This window comes from Ips typographus, linkage group LG7, assembly GCF_016097725.1.
Source record: "Ips typographus isolate SLU linkage group LG7, UJ_Ityp_2.0, whole genome shotgun sequence".
NCBI lineage: Eukaryota > Metazoa > Arthropoda > Insecta > Coleoptera > Curculionidae > Ips > Ips typographus.
Window position 1 is genome coordinate 3,394,489 of NC_138428.1, and position 17,070 is coordinate 3,411,558.

Below are 17,070 nucleotides of genomic sequence, written 5' to 3' on the forward strand. Positions count from 1 at the left end.
TTCACTCAAGAAGATTACTATACTCATCTTTTTGATTTTGCGATGGTTTTTCTTTTTGACTTGCACTTGCAACCGTTTATTGAGTCTTTCACGTACAATACTAAGTTTAGCCAGCAGAAGTAAGTTATTTTTTGTAAGTAAGGAAGGGTACTGAAACAGTAGTAGACTTTCCCTGTGTTGTTGGATTTGCAGTTTTGGTGACATGTAATAATATTGTGGGGTTACATGCTCTCAAACAGAAGCTATTCGAATAATTTAAGGGTGAAAGTGATGAAAGGTCTAGAGGGGGATAATATGAGGTCACTGTGATGCTTGGTTTTTTCATGTTTTGACACAAAAAACTTTTCCATATTAAACTTTTAGAGATTTGACAAATACATACGACACTAAGGAGAGTGCTTACGATCTGATCACATTTATAATAATTCGTAGAACGCAAGTATGGAGATGGTTTGGTTTTGGTAAAAAGGTTTCTGTTCAGATAGCTATAAACCAGACTCAATGATTAACTTTAGAGAATCAGATATATTTGATTTAAATTTATGGGGTAACAAAGTAAAATTTAAGTTTGAAAGAACTTTATTTTGCATTAAAAACCCTTAAATAATGAAACTACGTTTAAGTTCTCACTTTGCGAGAAACCTTCTTGTCTCTCCTCCTCTCCCTATTGATTCAACAATTTTATGTGATGTTGACAATTTTAGCAGCAGTGTCAGGAATAAAGTCTTATTATAGTAATTCCATACATGTGCCATATACAAAACTGGCACACCAACGAACATTACATATTATTGAGACAGCGTTGATCAAATACATGCTAATGTAATCTAGATATTCTTCGAGGAAGTAAGTAAGAATGCAAATATTGAAGGTTAGCTCGTGATCTTATTAGACGTTTTTCTCAAATTTGCATAGTTATAATAAACCTTTTAAACACGACGCGTATATTAATATGCCTATTAAATAAGTACCCTCTGTACTCTGTAGTTTTCAATACAGGTCCAATGAGTTGGAAAGGAAAAACTAATTGATCTTACTCAAGGTGTCTGAAGAAGGTCAAAAAATTATTTTGACCTTCCTCCGGTTTTACCACTGATTTATGTTTTTGCTTATTGTTGTCAAATTTTTTCTGACCATACTTATTCGGTCTCGTGTTCTCCACCTGATAACCATTGAGCCGTATGTTTATTTTTACTCTTTACAGTCATTAACGCGTAATTACCCGTCGCATGTAATTATATACCATTTCGTATCCCAGGAAAGAAAACATCAAACCGATTTGTTAATTTGACGATTTTTGAGCGTCGTACGCAAGTTGTCGCGTTAATAAGTTTTTTAACCGTACAAAATGTAACCGCAGTCTGCTATGAAATTTTATTATAATTACAAATTGCGGATTTGTTTAACCTTAATTTCTAAAGCCTCATTGTCCGTTGGAAGTCCTTATACTAATTAATACAGTAAAAATGGATTGCTACACGGAATCCGTTGGGATTTAGTCAAGATTCTTAATGATTTTTCAATTGGTTTCAGGGTAGATTTTTTTTTGTAATTTCCTAGTTTGTAAAAACAACACTTTCACGGTTTTAAAACGATGAGATTGATATTGTTTACATACATTTTCAATATTCTTTTCATGGATCGTATATGGAAGAATAACCAACCAAAATGTCAACATAGAAATATAAGAAAAGTTAAATATCGTCTGCAGAAACAGCTTCTCACATTATTTTTGGTTTTCTTTACTTGAAAAAGATATAGAAACAAGTTTTATTCCAGTTTTTGTTCATATTAGAGGTGGTTTTCCCAGATTAACAGCTATTGAGCTGTAATAAAATAAACAATCCAGTTTTCTTCTTTCTCAAAACCTGAGTATGTTCATTTTTTCGAAAGTTAAAAGAAGCATTACACAGTCTGGGTACAAATAACAATTTTAGTTCAGTTTTTAATTGTTTTACCACGCACTGAAATGAATCAGCTTAATCTGCTTTAAGTAATGGCAACTTCCGATTTTAACATGAATAATGATTTAAATCTAGTTTGGTATCAAAGATACAAAATTAAGATATTCAAGTATAATATATCATGATTGGAATATGTATCCCTCGTTTCAAGAATACTCACCCTGAAGGCATTTTGAATAGCAAATAAATGTTTTGCTATACCTAGGTGTGCTATATTTTTTCCATTACCTACATTTCTTTTTAAATATCATGATTTGATATTTGGAAAATATCGGAAAAGTTACTAGATAGCTTTTCTGTTCTAAATTGAATGAAGAATTTAGAAATTTGCATTTTATGAAAAAACAGTGGCGTACATATTTTTTTTTGCAAAAGTAGGATTAAGTATAACTTGTTCGATTGGACGCCACTGGCAAAATTCAAAAATAACTTCTGAAGAAATAAATAATTTTAAGTTTTTTTCTCCCAACTTTAACAATCTGTACTTCATAACGAAACATCCTTGAACCAGGGTTTGTATAACAAACCATGGTTATTTTTTCACCCCTAAAATATGACACGCATTTATCGTGAAACACCCTGTATAGTGCAAACTGATTTGGTTCTTCATCAACAATATACAGTAAACCAATGTGCAGAAAGCAACTTAAGCATATGTTCTTATGATTCAGTAACCGTTAAATCGACTTAGAACCATATTGGTGCGTTTCTTGTGTTTAAAATGATACCTTTTACAGCAATGAAAACTTGCACTAGTTAACGCCAAATGCTGCACATCTATTCCTATTTTGTTCAAGTTTCTTTTGCAATTCTGACAAATATATTTTGGGTTTTGTGGTTTACGATCCTTTGTTGAACGGTTGATGTTAGGTTTCGGGAGTTGGATCATCAATTGATCAATCTGTCATTAGTTTAAATGTTGTAATTATTGTCATCAATAGACAGAACAATGTTTAAATGTATTTTTTGCTTGGTGTCCATGCACCCTGGTATATCCACTGCATATTTATACTCAGATGTCCAATGGACTATTACATGTCCATTGGATATCTGAAGGTGAATATCCAATAGATAACTATCTGAAGGAATGTGAATAGATGTCCATAATCTGTTCTGTTGGTTTGAGACAAAAATTCTTAAACCAATTAGCAATCATATCAACTTCTGTCCATTTCCATTACAACAAAAATTGTTTAAATAAACAATCGGATCTCTCTGTCTGTATCGCTTTTTCCTAAAGAGCTTAATCGGACGGCGGTAGTAAATAAAAGCTCGAGCAGTAGCGTGTGCTTCCCATAGACAGTTGAGACCAGTGGTGGGGGCCAGAAACATCCTCCAAGGCAGACAACCTGAGTGACCCGAACTACTATAGCGTATTTACAAACAATACTGAATAGTCACTGAAATACTGAAACGAACGAGCTTTTTCAGCAAGAACGAGCGCAGCAAAGTGCATTTTTTTATTACTAAATTTTATTTTATTTAATTCAGGTAAGTTTTGGTTTTTTAATTTTTAATTAACTTTTGTTTGTAAGTGACAAATTTCTCTTACTATTAATCTTAACTTTAGGCGTGGTTTATCTCTTCAGGCACTTAAAGGCCTACTTTTAATCAATTCATTAAACGAACGCCTGCTGCACTCTCTGTTTGCTTCATTTATTATTAACAAGATTTATGGAATGCGGTTTTCCTGTACAAATCATACAGTTTATTGCCTCGTTTGTTAATTTTTTTTAGTAAAACAAAGAGATAAATTAAGTTTAGTGGATATTTTGAGAAACAATCACGATCCGTCAAAGGTTCATATAGTCATAACTTTTTAGACAAATTCAATATTTCTAGTCTAACAAAACTAACTTCAAACATGTATACACAAACTCTTATTTATCTTTCCTAAAAATTCTCCTATACATAATTTTGTTCAGATAATACCATTGCTGTACAATTCAAAAACCATTCCATCCACCATTAAAATCTCAAGAACATGTGTCACAGAGATATTTTGAAAATTGAAATCTCAATTGCTGGGAATTATATTACAATTAGTAGCCATTAAGGGTGTTCTTATACATTATAGTTTGTTATATCTTTCATTACATTCCCAGGTCATCAAACAAGTTTAAGTTTGATACATATTAATACAGGGTGGCCCAGTTTTAATACATTTCTTCAAATTAAATTTTAAACAATAAATTGAAATTGTGTGCAATTTATTCTTTGTGTGTGCCTAGGAAATACAGGGTGTTCCAAAGTTTAGTTTGAACTGTTTTGAAACATACTTATTAAAACCGTATAAAAACTATTCAAATGTGTACAGGATGTTCAATTACAAAAAGTGGTGTTTTTCTGTGTGAAAAGCTTTTGCTGAAACAAAAGTACCAACGGAGCAAGCTTGTCATGTCATTATGTAACTGAATACTATTCGTAATCGGCTATTTACACTGACGATCGTAGGTAAAAAGCCCATTACTTATTATGTAATAAACTCTTACATTTCCAGATTATGGCACACTTTTGAGGTACTTGTCTAAATTAACTATTCTGTTAAACATGATCATTTTGTCACCCAGTACACCAGTTTTTGATTTTGTTATATAGAGGCAATAACGTAATTGAACTTACTAAAATCTAAATTGCTGGATTTCGATTGCTATAAAGATTTTTCGTAATTGTAGTCGATTGCATTATAAAACCCTGATTGGAAAATAGTAAAATTCATAGTGTAATCGAAAATGTCTCGTGATTTTCGAGCAAGTTTAAAGGTGACCAGACAGCATAAAGTGGTTGTTGCTAAGGATGATCTGGGTGTTTTGTAAGTTTTTCTAAAAGGTCTTTTGGCCTCGTGCCACCGATTCCAAAAAAACATAAATATAGTGAACTCAATTTCATGGATTTAAATAAAACCTGACCTATATGAACCCAAACGCTTTTAGTGCAAAATTATCAAATTTCAGAGACATAAATCGTCTATTTGATTTTATTATGTTTACAGAAATTTGTTACAAAAATGTCAAATAATGTGAAGATAAATTTAATGTTATTTTGTCTCGGTTTGGCTATTAATTAGACAAAGTCTGACAGATTTTTTTTTTATTTTTAGAATGCCACTGGAATGGGGATACAACCAGGAAAACGGTAAGCTTCTTGCTTTGATCACTGTAATTTTGTTTGGAAATACATGCAAATGGTTTATAATTTAGTGAAAAACAAAGTCATCATTTAGGTCTATTAACATTAATTTCCCTTATAGTTTAGTCAGGTAGTCAACTAAGGATAAACATTATTAAATATTTAAAATTGATGATAGAATGTTTTGAGAGTTTTCTAAACTTTGATGCATTAAATCACTGTATAGTTACACAGGGTGGTTTAGTAAAAAACCTGTTAAAGATATTTTCAAAGAGGAAAAAAAAGTATGAAAAGAAAAACATTGAAGTATGTCTAACCCATATTTCATTATCAACATTAATTATAATGTTCAATTAACATGTGGAATATTGAATTACATGATGCTTTTCAATACACTTAATTAGCTAAGTTTTATGGTTACTTAAATTTTCTTACTGTCTCTTTAATACCTTTATTGTCTGTGATCGATTTTATTGTTGTTATGTGTTTTTTTATGGTTTGACGCTTCTCAGATTATAAACCAATAGAATGAGTTTTAGACGCAATAAAGCGAACAGATGTTTGTTTTTATTGGCACCCACGTTTTGCAGTTTATTGCATGCACGGTTCTATTCTCAGGTAAAAAAGTGCAATTAATGTTTAAATTATAAATATGCATTTAAGGCAAAATAAAGAATATCAACAAGAATTGAGAATCAGGAATAAAGCAACCCCACTAAATATAGTAAGTATAAATATGATTTTTTCTTATTTGTAAAGTGACTACAAAATTTTGATTTTTAGGCTAATTTATCATAAAAATTCACTAGACAATAAAATTTTATGTCCATCCAGTCAATTTTCATAAACTTTGACTTAAAAACTCCTATAATTGTAAAAAATGTAAGAAATAGTTGTTTACCTGCATCATACTCAATCTTCTGTGGAACTAGACTAGAAATTATTTATCTTATTCTCTGATAGAACTTTATGGACTAATGAGTTTTCCTATGAAAATTTCAAAAGCTGTTTTCTAGCTGTGGTTTTATGTAAATTATGAAATTATTATACGACATCGTTTTAAAGAAGAAAATGTGGTTCATCCCTCATATGTTATTGATATTCTTTGTTTTCAGCTCTAATTTCTTAGCCTAATCGGATTGAAAAATAACAACAAATGTAAATGCCAAAAAGCTAAAAATCTACTGAACAAATGATCAACATCCACAGTGACAGGTGTTTTTGTTTTTATTGCTTCAGTGATAAATTAACCTACGCCAATTTCAGCTTTATTTTGTTTTTACTTATTTTTTTTTGCAAACCCAATATTATTTTGTCGTTAAAATTAACATTACCTCTAATTTTAAACTTTAATATCATCGTACAGTTGTCCAGACTAATTGCGAGTTTTTGTCCCAACAATGATTGGGGGGAAATTTTGCAGTCCCGGAATAATGATTGGACAAAAATTGGTATCCGTAAGATTGTTTAACGCACTAGTGGGTAATTTAACCAAAATTAGATCGTTTACTTAAGCGAAGCGAGAACAAGCAAAAGTTTGTCAGACGGTTAGCACATGTGTGTTAACTGTGAGAATCGACATGTCCATTAGCGGATTAAGTTTCAGAAAAATCAGCTAATGCAATATTTTTTAAAATCTAAAAAATGGTTGACGGACGCATTACGTATGTTGAACATGAATAATGTATGCGTTAAATGAATTGGGATACCAAAACGGGCAAGAGACAACCATAACATCTTTTATTCATTTTTGCTTTTGCTTGGCTAGTTTCTAGAAATTATTGAAAAACACGGTAATAAATAAAGTTTGCCCGCCAAAATCGAACGGAAAACTGGCATCGAAAAAATGGGTACTCGATATATTTTTGAAATGGTGCCAGCCTATTTCTGCTCTAAGATACGTAAAATGTGGTCATTCAGACAGGAAGTCATCAAGACTTATTGTCGACATAGCTTAGATTTAAAAAAACCTAAAAGTTTTAAAATTAGTGCGTTAATGACCCTGATGAATGTCACGGTAATCGATAAACCATACATTTGGGTGGAAAGTTTACGGATGCGTAACTATACAGATTTTGCATTGATGTTTACGTAACAAAACTCTGGTATACTTTATAACATTTGGATTGGGTTAGGTTAGCTTTTAAAACTACTTTTCATTCGACCTCAATTTTAATACACAAGAAGCTGTTTACGATACGAGTTTTTTTTTTTGTTTGTTAGTATAAGGAAAAATTCTGCAAAGAATCTGATACAAGAAAGTGCTAAGAAACCACCAAATGACGAACATTTTTTTAATAACGATTTTGTGAAAAAAAGTTTTTCAGAATTACGACGTAAATCTGTAACTCTTTCATGAACTGTTAATATTTAATAATGTTTAGGTATGGCTAGTTGACCACTACCTAACAACAAAAAGAAAATGTTTGTGATCCGTCTAAATTATTCAGCAGACATGTCAATCACGCGACCCCCTTACTTTCCACTAAAACGTTAACTGTCGCATGTCTCTAATCACTCAAACAAAATTGCTTTAATCAATTAGACTAATTTTAGAGTAGAATTTTTCTACTTCAATTAGAGTCTCTTAAAATTTGGCAAATTTATTTAGTAGAGAAACAAATTTTGTACCCTAAGTGTTGCTGTTACCATAAACTGTCATGACAAATATGACTGATACTCATATTCTTTTAGAAAACACCTAGCAAATATTTCTATAAGAGTAGAAAACTAGATATAACCGACCTTTAGGTGGCTCACCTTTTATAAAATAATTACAAAATGCAGTGTACACTCCTAGTTAATAAAAAAACATGTTTCTAACAAGCAAGTGTCTAGTAGCGAGATTTGCATTGAAGTCTGCAATGTAAAAATTTAAACACCTGGCTGATCTCTATAGTACCACAAATAAAGTTTCACTAATTAATTAATCATGGTTTTTTACTTTGGAAAAGTATAATTTGATTATATTTTTTAGTTTGAATAATCTGGGTCAGTTGTATTCTTTGAAACTGCTGCACAACATTCAGATTGGGCTAGGTTAGTACGTTTGATACGACCTTAATTACAACGAACAATAACAAATGAAGACCTTGTTTACGGTTTGATTGTGCTAGATTGATAGTACGGTAACCAAACGTTGACCCTTATTTGAATTTAAGGTTGTAAATGCAGTTTGTATTAGTTTTTCAAAGATAAAAACCGATCTATAAAGCAGCCAGAGGTTCCACAAACATTTTATGTGTAGAAGTGGTGTTGAAAAACTCATTACTTTTATAAAGTGTAGAAATATTGGGCTTATAGGACTGATAATTTGTATTTACATAACTATCATTTTGATTCATTCTCTTGACTTCCTGATCCAACCATTTTCCTTTAACAAACTCTAATGTGAGTTTGTTTGGTTCCAAAGTTTCAAGGGCAGTAACAAGTGGATCATAATATTTAGGTAACGTCAACAAAAGGTGGCAAACAATGTCAGTTTCTTCTAATTTGGCACCCACTGACCAAGTCACGAATGGTTTCCTCAAACTTCACAAAATGAGTTTCCAACAAGTCACCTTGAGATAGTTTCATTGATTCTGCTTTTTCCTCAAAAATAATTGACTTTGCGCTGAAACACAGCTTCCAAAGCCTTCCACATTCCATAAGCAGTTTTCTTGTCCTTGACATATTCTAATTGGGAATTGATGTATTAATATGGCCTTGCACTTCTTATCCTCTCTATGCATTTCTTAACATCATTACTCTCTAGAATAGTTTCCATCCTAAACTTCCTGTGGTCATAGTCCTTTCCACATAATTGTGATATTCCCAACTTTTCCAGGGCTCCCATATACATGACTGGGCCCATAACCTGTAGAAATATTGGGCTTAAAGGACTGATACTATACTTTTACGTAACAATTTTTTTCTTGAATATAAAAGTCCCAGCTCAATATTTCTACATAAAGTGGGATTATTGGGTTTTAGCTTTGTAGGACAGCACATAACTTTTACAATGGATTTGAAGAAAAACTAACCCAGTAGAAGGCAACTATTATTTATCACTATTACTAAACCAGTTATGAAGTTTGCCTGATTTTCAGGAGACCAAAAAAAAAATACCATCAATCACCCTGTACAACCAAGAAATACCAACGACGATCATCATAAATTTTCTACAATCACTTGATGAACAAAAAAATCCAATGGTCTTTGAATTCTATTTATTCACAAAGACGTCACACTAGTAGATGAACCATGACAGATTAATGAACCAAAAAGTCGATTGCTTGGCAAACTTGAACTCGGATAAACAGCAAAAAATTGCGTTCTCACCTAAGCAATTTGCTATTTCTAGCTTGACTTTTTTAAATATTTTTTTGTGTCTATCACTGAAATTAAATCCATAATCTTATGACGCTCCCACATTGAAAAGAAAATATGACTGCACTTCAATCTTCAGCAACAAATTAAGAGAAACGCATCCTATGCAGACGAGTTGATTGCATCTAAATTTAGCCAGCCGTCGATATTTTACATCCTTTTTAAACCCAACATTTAAAATACCGTTCATGTAGGTCACGAATTGCAGCTGCATCCTGATTTAAGTCCCTTAATTAAACTTCAAATCAGTTTAGTCAACAGTAAAGAAGTAAAATTTAAATATTCATTGTCAAGCGCCAATTAACTTGACCAAAGAATGCTAAAGCGGTTTTCATGGTATAGCCGCAATTACAACTGACCGAATCAAGGTAAAAGATTTTAACTTTGGCCTAAATTTTTAATCATTCATCATGTAAAAAACAGCTCTTGTATAGCGTTTATGTTGTTTTTAGGACCTGAAAAATGGCCTCATACTTATCCAGAAGCAGCTGGTTCGAAGCAGAGTCCAATTGACATTAAACCAGTGGACTTAAAAACTTTGAATGTCAATCGGAAATTGACATGGAAATATGTTCCGGAAAATACTAAGGAAGTATCCAATCCAGGTTATTGTTGGAAGGTCACAGTGGATGGAACTGGATCTGGTAAGACTGGAAATAACTTTCAGAAGATTGCACAATAAAGCAGGAAATATTGCCTGAATGTAAAATGTAAAAAGGATTTCTAGATTGTCTTCAAATGACTATCTATACTAAGTGTAATGTAAATATATTTGTTTTCGCAGAATTAACTGGAGGTCCGCTTGATGGTACTTATGTCTTGGAGCAGTTCCACTGTCACTGGGGTAGTTCCGACGAAGAAGGTTCTGAACACACTGTAAACGGAAAGAAATTTGCTGGAGAGGTAAACTTCACAATAGCTTGAAAAGAACACTTAAATATGTGAATTTAGCTTCATTTGGTTCACTGGAACTCCACCAAGTACCACTCTTTTGCCGAAGCCGCCAAACATCCTGATGGCTTAGCAGTGTTGGGTGTGTTTTTAAAGGTGATTTTGCTCTTAATCTTGTCAACAACTTCTCGTATTTAAGTCCAGTCGATTTTAGCCTGGTAAAAAACACTTGGAACTGGACAAAGTGGTTCGCCAACTGAACAAAATTCAATTTAGAGGTGAAAGCGCCAAAATCTTGGTCCCGCTCAATCCAGCTAATTTGTTGCCCGAAGACAGTGGTTACTACACTTATCACGGGTCTTTGACTACTCCACCATGTTCCGAGTGCGTTGTATGGATTGTTTTTAAGGAACCCATGGAAATATCCCAGGAACAGGTAGAGTTCCATATCACTCAATGGTAAAACTTGACTAACATGGTAATTTTTTTCAGTTGGGCGCTTTTAGGGACTTAAAGTGTTACAGTTACGAGGATATCTGTCCTTGTGACGAGTTTCAAGGCTATGTCAAGAGTAACTTTAGACCTACACTGCCTTTGGGACAACGTGAAGTGAAAGAGTGCAGACAGTAGAAGTATTATATTAATTATAATATCATTTAGCTGAACAGGGTATCGTTGGTCTTAATTGTAAGACAATGACGGTTTTGTTCCTTCTATACATATTGTATGTAATATATTATATCAATATCAATCTTGCATTACCTAAAGATTAGATTAAGCACTTGTGTGCCTTATACTATAGTACCTAAGAGGTGATTTTGTACACCCTTTATGGAAAATATTATAAATGTTATTAAATGTTATAAAGTGTGTTTAATGTGCTAAAATTTAAGATGTTGCAATCTGGTAAGACACTTCTACAGAACATTGCAGAAATGAACTATTTTTTCTACAGATGCTTAAAACAACCTTAACGTTTGAATTCTCAATTGCTCAATCTTCAGGTTTTACTACAGCCTTCTACAAGTACCCCAAATTTTGCTAGAATACTACTGCAAACATTCTAGTAACTGCCAGAGACCTCTATACAAGTGTTTCAAACTTTTCAAGAATTCTTTTAATTTACCAGAAGCCCCTAGAATCATTTTGAAAGTGCTAGAACCTACTAAATACTACTGCAAACGCTCTAATAATTTCCAGAGACCCCTACAAGTGTTTTAAACCTTTCAAGAATTATTTTTGAATTGCCAGAGGCTTCCAGAACCATTTTAAAACTGCCAGAGCCTTCTACAAGTAACACCAATTTTCCAAAAATTGGTTTACTTAAATTGCCAAAAGCCTGTAGAACCAAGGAACTATCAAGGCTCTTTAAATACTATTGAAAATCTTCTATTAACTACCAGAAGCTTCTAGAACCATTTTTAAAATGCCAGAGCTCCCTAAATACTAGTGCAAACCTTCTATTAACTGTCAGAGGCCTCTAGAACCATTTTGGGAGTGTCAAGGCTCTCTAAATAATCTAAATACTATTGGAAACCTTCTAATAACTGCCAGAAGCCTCTAGAACCATTTTAAAAGGGCCAAAGTTCTCTGCAAGTGTTTTAAACTGTCCAAGAATTCTTGTAAATTGCCAAAAATACCAATTATTATATATTAGTATAAATAATTCGATAAAATTGAAGGCGACTTACTTTCTGGAAAAACGGCTCGGGTTCCAGCCAGTACTGTTGGGCTATACAGGGTGGCCAAAAACTGGGTAAAAACAGCACCGTTTTTTTAATAATGAATAACCAAGATGATTATTAAACTCCTTTTAAACGTTATCAATCACTGGGGATATTAATCTGACACCTTGGCGAATTCTTGATTTCAAAAGCAGTTGCATGCATATGTCCTAAATCATGTTCATCTGGAAACTCTTAGATCTATATCTAGGTAAGAAAGTTTTTAGAATAGGAGTAAGCGCAATTGAATTGGAAAAACTTTCATCTAAAACTTAGTTCAATTTTAAATATTGCTGATGATGTTAGTTCATCTGGAAACTTTCAAAGTCATGTTGAAAACTTACAAGTAAACCAATCTAGGCGATTAGGGACTTCTAGAACTACAAGTAAGTGATCAATCTAGATATTAACTAGATTTACTAAGACACTTGTAGAGGCCTCTGGAACTTGAAGAAGGGGCTTAAAGAAAATATTTTAAAGAAAAGAAAACTCAATGACACAGTAAGGAAATAATATATTTCCGTTTACAAAAAACATACAAAATTATTCTTCAAACAAAACTCTAACTATAAACTAAAAATAAATAACTTTATTTATATACAACAATTGAGTTAAATTCGAGAAACTTCGTTCTTTTCAGCCACTCTCTCCTTCTCAACCCCTTTCAGTTCCATTTGGATGTCTTCTAGAGTTTTGCCTTTTGTTTCAGGTACCAGAAACACTATAAACACCAAACCTATGGCACAGCAAGCGGCGAAAGCAAAAAATGGCACTGAAATCCCGAAATCGTCCTGCATTATCTGGAAAAACTTGGACACCACCGTCACGATCACGCCGAACCAAATGTCTGCTAGACAAAGTGCAAACGCTTTGACACTAGTGGGGAACATTTCTCCTAGGAATAGTACTGGGATCACTCCCATACCGATGTTAAAGATCACCACGTAACCGAGTAAGGCGACTAAAGGAACAACTTTCAGATTAGACACTTCAATGTCGGTGTTTGTGCTTAGGAAGAAGTAGGTTCCTTCAAGGGAGAGTGCCACCCCAGAACCTATGATAGAAATGATGAGTAGTGGTTTGCGACCAATTTTGTCTACCAGAAAGCTGGAAATCACTGCGCAGGCTAATTGTAGAGTGAAATAGATCATGGTGGCTGTAACAGGAGACATGTCTCCACTAGCTTCGTGAAAGATACTTTGGGCGTAAAAGGTGATGACTGTAGTACCGCTGAACTGTTGTATAGCCCTTAGTCCAAATACGATTATCGCAGCCTTTCTGTTACTGGCTATCGTAAACAGTTCGTAAAACTTCCCGGATTGTTCCTTCTCCTCTTTAACAGCTTCTATCACTCGATTTAGCTCGCTGGACACATCTTTACTTTGACGTAACAGTTTCAAGCTTTTCCTTGCATCCTCTATTCGGCCCTTCATCACCAAGTAGTAAGGACTGTCTGGCATAAACCAGAAAAGTACAAAAAATACTGGCGGCAACGCTGAACATACTAAAGCTGTGTTGGTGATATTCATGTAGGATCCGATGATATTGATCACCAACATACCGGCAATCATAGAGAGCTGGATACTCGACCCTAACAAGCCTCTGATGTTGTAGGAAGCAATCTCCCCTAAGTACATAGGAAAAGCTGTGAAAACTAGCCCATCAGCCCATCCGGATATGAATCGGGCTACATAAAGTTCCCAGATAGTTGTAGCGAAAGCCACCATCAACCAGGCTAATAGGTAAGCTGGGGCTGTCATCAACATGCAAGCTTTTCTTCCAATCATATCAACGAGGAAGGCTGTTAGTAGAGAGCCGGAGGCTGCTCCTATGCATGGCATGGATGCGAGCCAGGAACCATCTTGGCTGGTGACGTTGATGTGAGATGCTGGGCTGAGTAGGTAGGGTAGTGAGGGTGAAGGCCAGCCAAAGTGCATGGCACCGGAGATTACTCCAAGACATCCTGAAAACAGAATACATATTAAGTATGTAATTAGAAGGTTGATTTTAGTTTATTTTATGTAAAATTACTGTTCTTGACTCTCTAAGAAAGTGAGTCAATTGTGTGAGTTATATGTGAGAAATAGTCGTTGATTTGGTACGAACATTTGTTGAAACTACTTAGAAAGTTTCTTTGGTAAAAATTCCTTTTTTACTTTTTCATAAAACTCTCGAAAAGTGAACTGGATATGTAATGTAATATGACATATTAAGTGATGACAGCTTTCAATCCAAATTTCAAAAATTAATGAATGTCTCAAACATTAACATTAATGCAATATTTTTTAAAATCTCTTTTGTTAAAATTAAAAATCTCTTAAATAATTAAATGAAAATACAGAATAGAAAATTATAGTTTTTAAGTTTAGTTAACTATCTTTTCTTGCAAATTATAGGCTAATGTTCAACAGTACCTACGGTTTTACCTAAGGCATTATTTAAGTTTTATTACTGTTTCAATTTCAGTTATCTACTTAAACCAGTTCACTAAGTAACTGAATTTAAAATCCACTTTCAATGAAAAAAATATCCGTTTTACTCGTCCTAAAATGAAGTTTTAAACTTTCTTTTCTTCCTTCATTAAGACATATCACGAAATCGCAAAAAACACGTTTACGAAATCATTAAAATTCCAATTTATTTATCTCGTAATGGCCATTTACTGTTAGGCCTATATTTATGAATATCACTGTGAATACCTTCCGATAACTTTTCAACCGTTAAACAATGTTGGCAATCACTTTTAATTCAAAACAATCACTTAATTCTTATCACTTGCATACTCTGATTAATACTGTAACTACCAAGCAAATTTTTCATTTATGATTGAGGATGTTTCATTAACACATAAATAGAAATCAGTGAAATTCCTAAATCTAGACAGACCTTCGGAATAAATTTGAATTGTTAATTAAAAAAAAAGAGGACCACCAAACCAGTCGAAATTACATAACCAGAAATGAACTCACCTGTGATGGTTGCTATGTACTGGTACACGGCACTGCCCTCGGGAATCTTCAGCGGTCTGAAGATCATGACTACCGTTCCAAAAAGTGACAAAATCCAATTCAGTCACCTTTTTATATGAAGCAGCGGTCGCGGATCTTCAAATCACAACACCTGAATCGGTTGTGTCGTTAATCTTCCGCAAACAGCCCCACATGAAGATCCGACGCCGTGTTTTAAGTAGGATTTAGAGGAAATCCCTGAGGTCTAAGTCCAATCTGCATGGAGGCAAACAACGATTTGTCGCGCTGCTTGGATACTACTATAGTTGACTGAAATGGTATAGCTAAAATAGGGTTGTGCTAATAATTTTTGTACATACATGAAAAACAGAGGCGGAGATGCTTTTTGCTATGTCTGCTCAGATTACAAAAATTGAAAATATACATAATTATTAAGCAGTAATGGTCGCGCTTGTGTGTATCTTCAAACTCTTCCTATAGGTGCTAACTGTATTGGTTCTTAGCACCGGCAAGTGATTTTAGAGGAAAAATGTAAAGGTTGCTTAAATTAACGGCTTTGTAGAAATATTACCATAAACACATGTTTCGGATGGGATTATTGGTAATTTGATGCTATTTAGACGTGTTTACTCAATTACACATTAGACATGGAATAGAAGTTTCCTTCATGCTAAATCGTGACTAATAACACAATTCTAGGTGATTTTTAGAGTAATTTGAATATCTTAAACCTTTTTCTTTTTTGAGTTTAAAATATTATGTAAAACTTTCTTTAAAATGTATTTTTATGTGACAGGAATCACGTGATATTATTTAATCAGATAGTCACTTGACAACTATCAAAATAGTAGCTAGAAACTAAGACTTGTCTCGAATATTTCAAGAAAACTGTTCTATACTGTGATTTTTAGAGCTTCATGCCCAGCTGGGCAAAAGTTTGTCAGATTTGAAGTGCTTGGCAGTTGTCACGTGATACTAGAACATTATTTACCTAGTGATCTATTAACTGTCAAATTTCGGATCAAGAAGCTATAAAACACGTTTCAAACAGTATAAAAAAATACTAAACTTTGATTTTTGCAGTTTCACGTTTTTGGCTACTTTTTGGTGTTTAGTCATAAAACATCTGCTTTTTTTTCAATATTTACCAATAATGTTGTAATTTTTACAAAAATGCTGCTAAAATAATTTTATAGTCAAACCACAGATGCAGCTTAATAACATACAATTTTGACACTTAAATTTACAGGATACGTTAAGTTAATATTGAAACTTTAAATGATAAAGTTTATTGATAAAGAAGAAAAAACATAGTATTGTTAACTAACCATTTTAATTAATTATTACTAAATAAGTGACATCCACTCCAAAAACACCTAAAGTATGCCAAAGAACAATATTGACTACAACTAAATGCTCCTATTGTTTTCGTTTTTCAAAACGTTTCAACTTTAATACTCTTAAGCCTTTCTGTCTGTGTGGTAAAATCAACATGATCATATGATCAAAAATTTGCAGAATTATTATGTGTTGGTGGCGCGATAGTTATTTGTTCAGGGTAAATGATGAAAAGTAGATTGAATTTCGTAAGCTACGTGAATAACTTTCTATGACGTGTAACTCAATAACGCACTAATTTATAAAGTTGACAATACGCTTTGTTGATAAAATTCAATGAAAATTATTGTTGTTTATATTTCGGGTTGGTCAATACTACGAGGAAAAAGTGAAATCAACGCTTGATCACGTCAGAACAGTTGAGGGATTTACGTGAAGGTAATTTGCCTTCATACTAAATATTTCTTCAAAGATTTGTCTGGAGGTTATATTTTTTACATAATTGTCAAAGAGAATGTTTTTAAGTGAGAAAACAAAGTGTTCAGTTATAATGCTGTGAAAACTGCAAAGTGTAGTTATAATTCAGCTATACCTTCTACTAGCATTTTAGAGGATTGTTTCTGTACAAATTAAATTATTGTCAAGGAAATGCAATGGAGCTTTGGCTGATCTACAATTTTCTGTTCT

At 33.2% G+C, this 17,070-nt stretch overlaps 2 protein-coding genes across 4 annotated transcripts; one reads left to right on the plus strand and one right to left on the minus strand.

Annotated features, from left to right (window-relative positions):
• The first annotated feature begins 3,259 nt into the window (after window positions 1-3,259).
• On the plus strand, window positions 3,260-11,219 carry CAH1 (carbonic anhydrase 1). 2 transcript variants are annotated; one of them, XM_081983559.1, is made up of 7 exons: window positions 3,260-3,455; window positions 5,065-5,099; window positions 9,914-10,105; window positions 10,246-10,364; window positions 10,413-10,508; window positions 10,567-10,788; window positions 10,845-11,219. In XM_081983559.1, exons 2-7 carry the CDS (start codon window positions 5,066-5,068, stop codon window positions 10,980-10,982), a joined length of 801 nt encoding a protein of 266 aa, XP_081839685.1. In that variant the 5' UTR covers window positions 3,260-3,455; window position 5,065; the 3' UTR covers window positions 10,983-11,219. The 2 variants fall into 2 exon arrangements, with proteins under 2 accessions (XP_081839685.1, XP_081839684.1); XM_081983558.1 differs by lacking the exon at window positions 3,260-3,455 and adding an exon at window positions 4,655-4,776.
• A 1,358-nt stretch (window positions 11,220-12,577) lies between these two features.
• Window positions 12,578-15,369, minus strand: LOC145731539 (facilitated trehalose transporter Tret1-like). 2 transcript variants are annotated; one of them, XM_081983366.1, is made up of 2 exons: window positions 15,046-15,369; window positions 12,578-14,039 (listed from the first exon to the last, which is right to left on the minus strand). In XM_081983366.1, exons 1-2 carry the CDS (start codon window positions 15,110-15,112, stop codon window positions 12,688-12,690), a joined length of 1,419 nt encoding a protein of 472 aa, XP_081839492.1. In that variant the 5' UTR covers window positions 15,113-15,369; the 3' UTR covers window positions 12,578-12,687. The 2 variants fall into 2 exon arrangements, with proteins under 2 accessions (XP_081839492.1, XP_081839493.1); XM_081983367.1 differs by lacking the exon at window positions 15,046-15,369 and adding an exon at window positions 14,776-14,904.
• Between the last annotated feature and the right edge of the window lie 1,701 nt (window positions 15,370-17,070).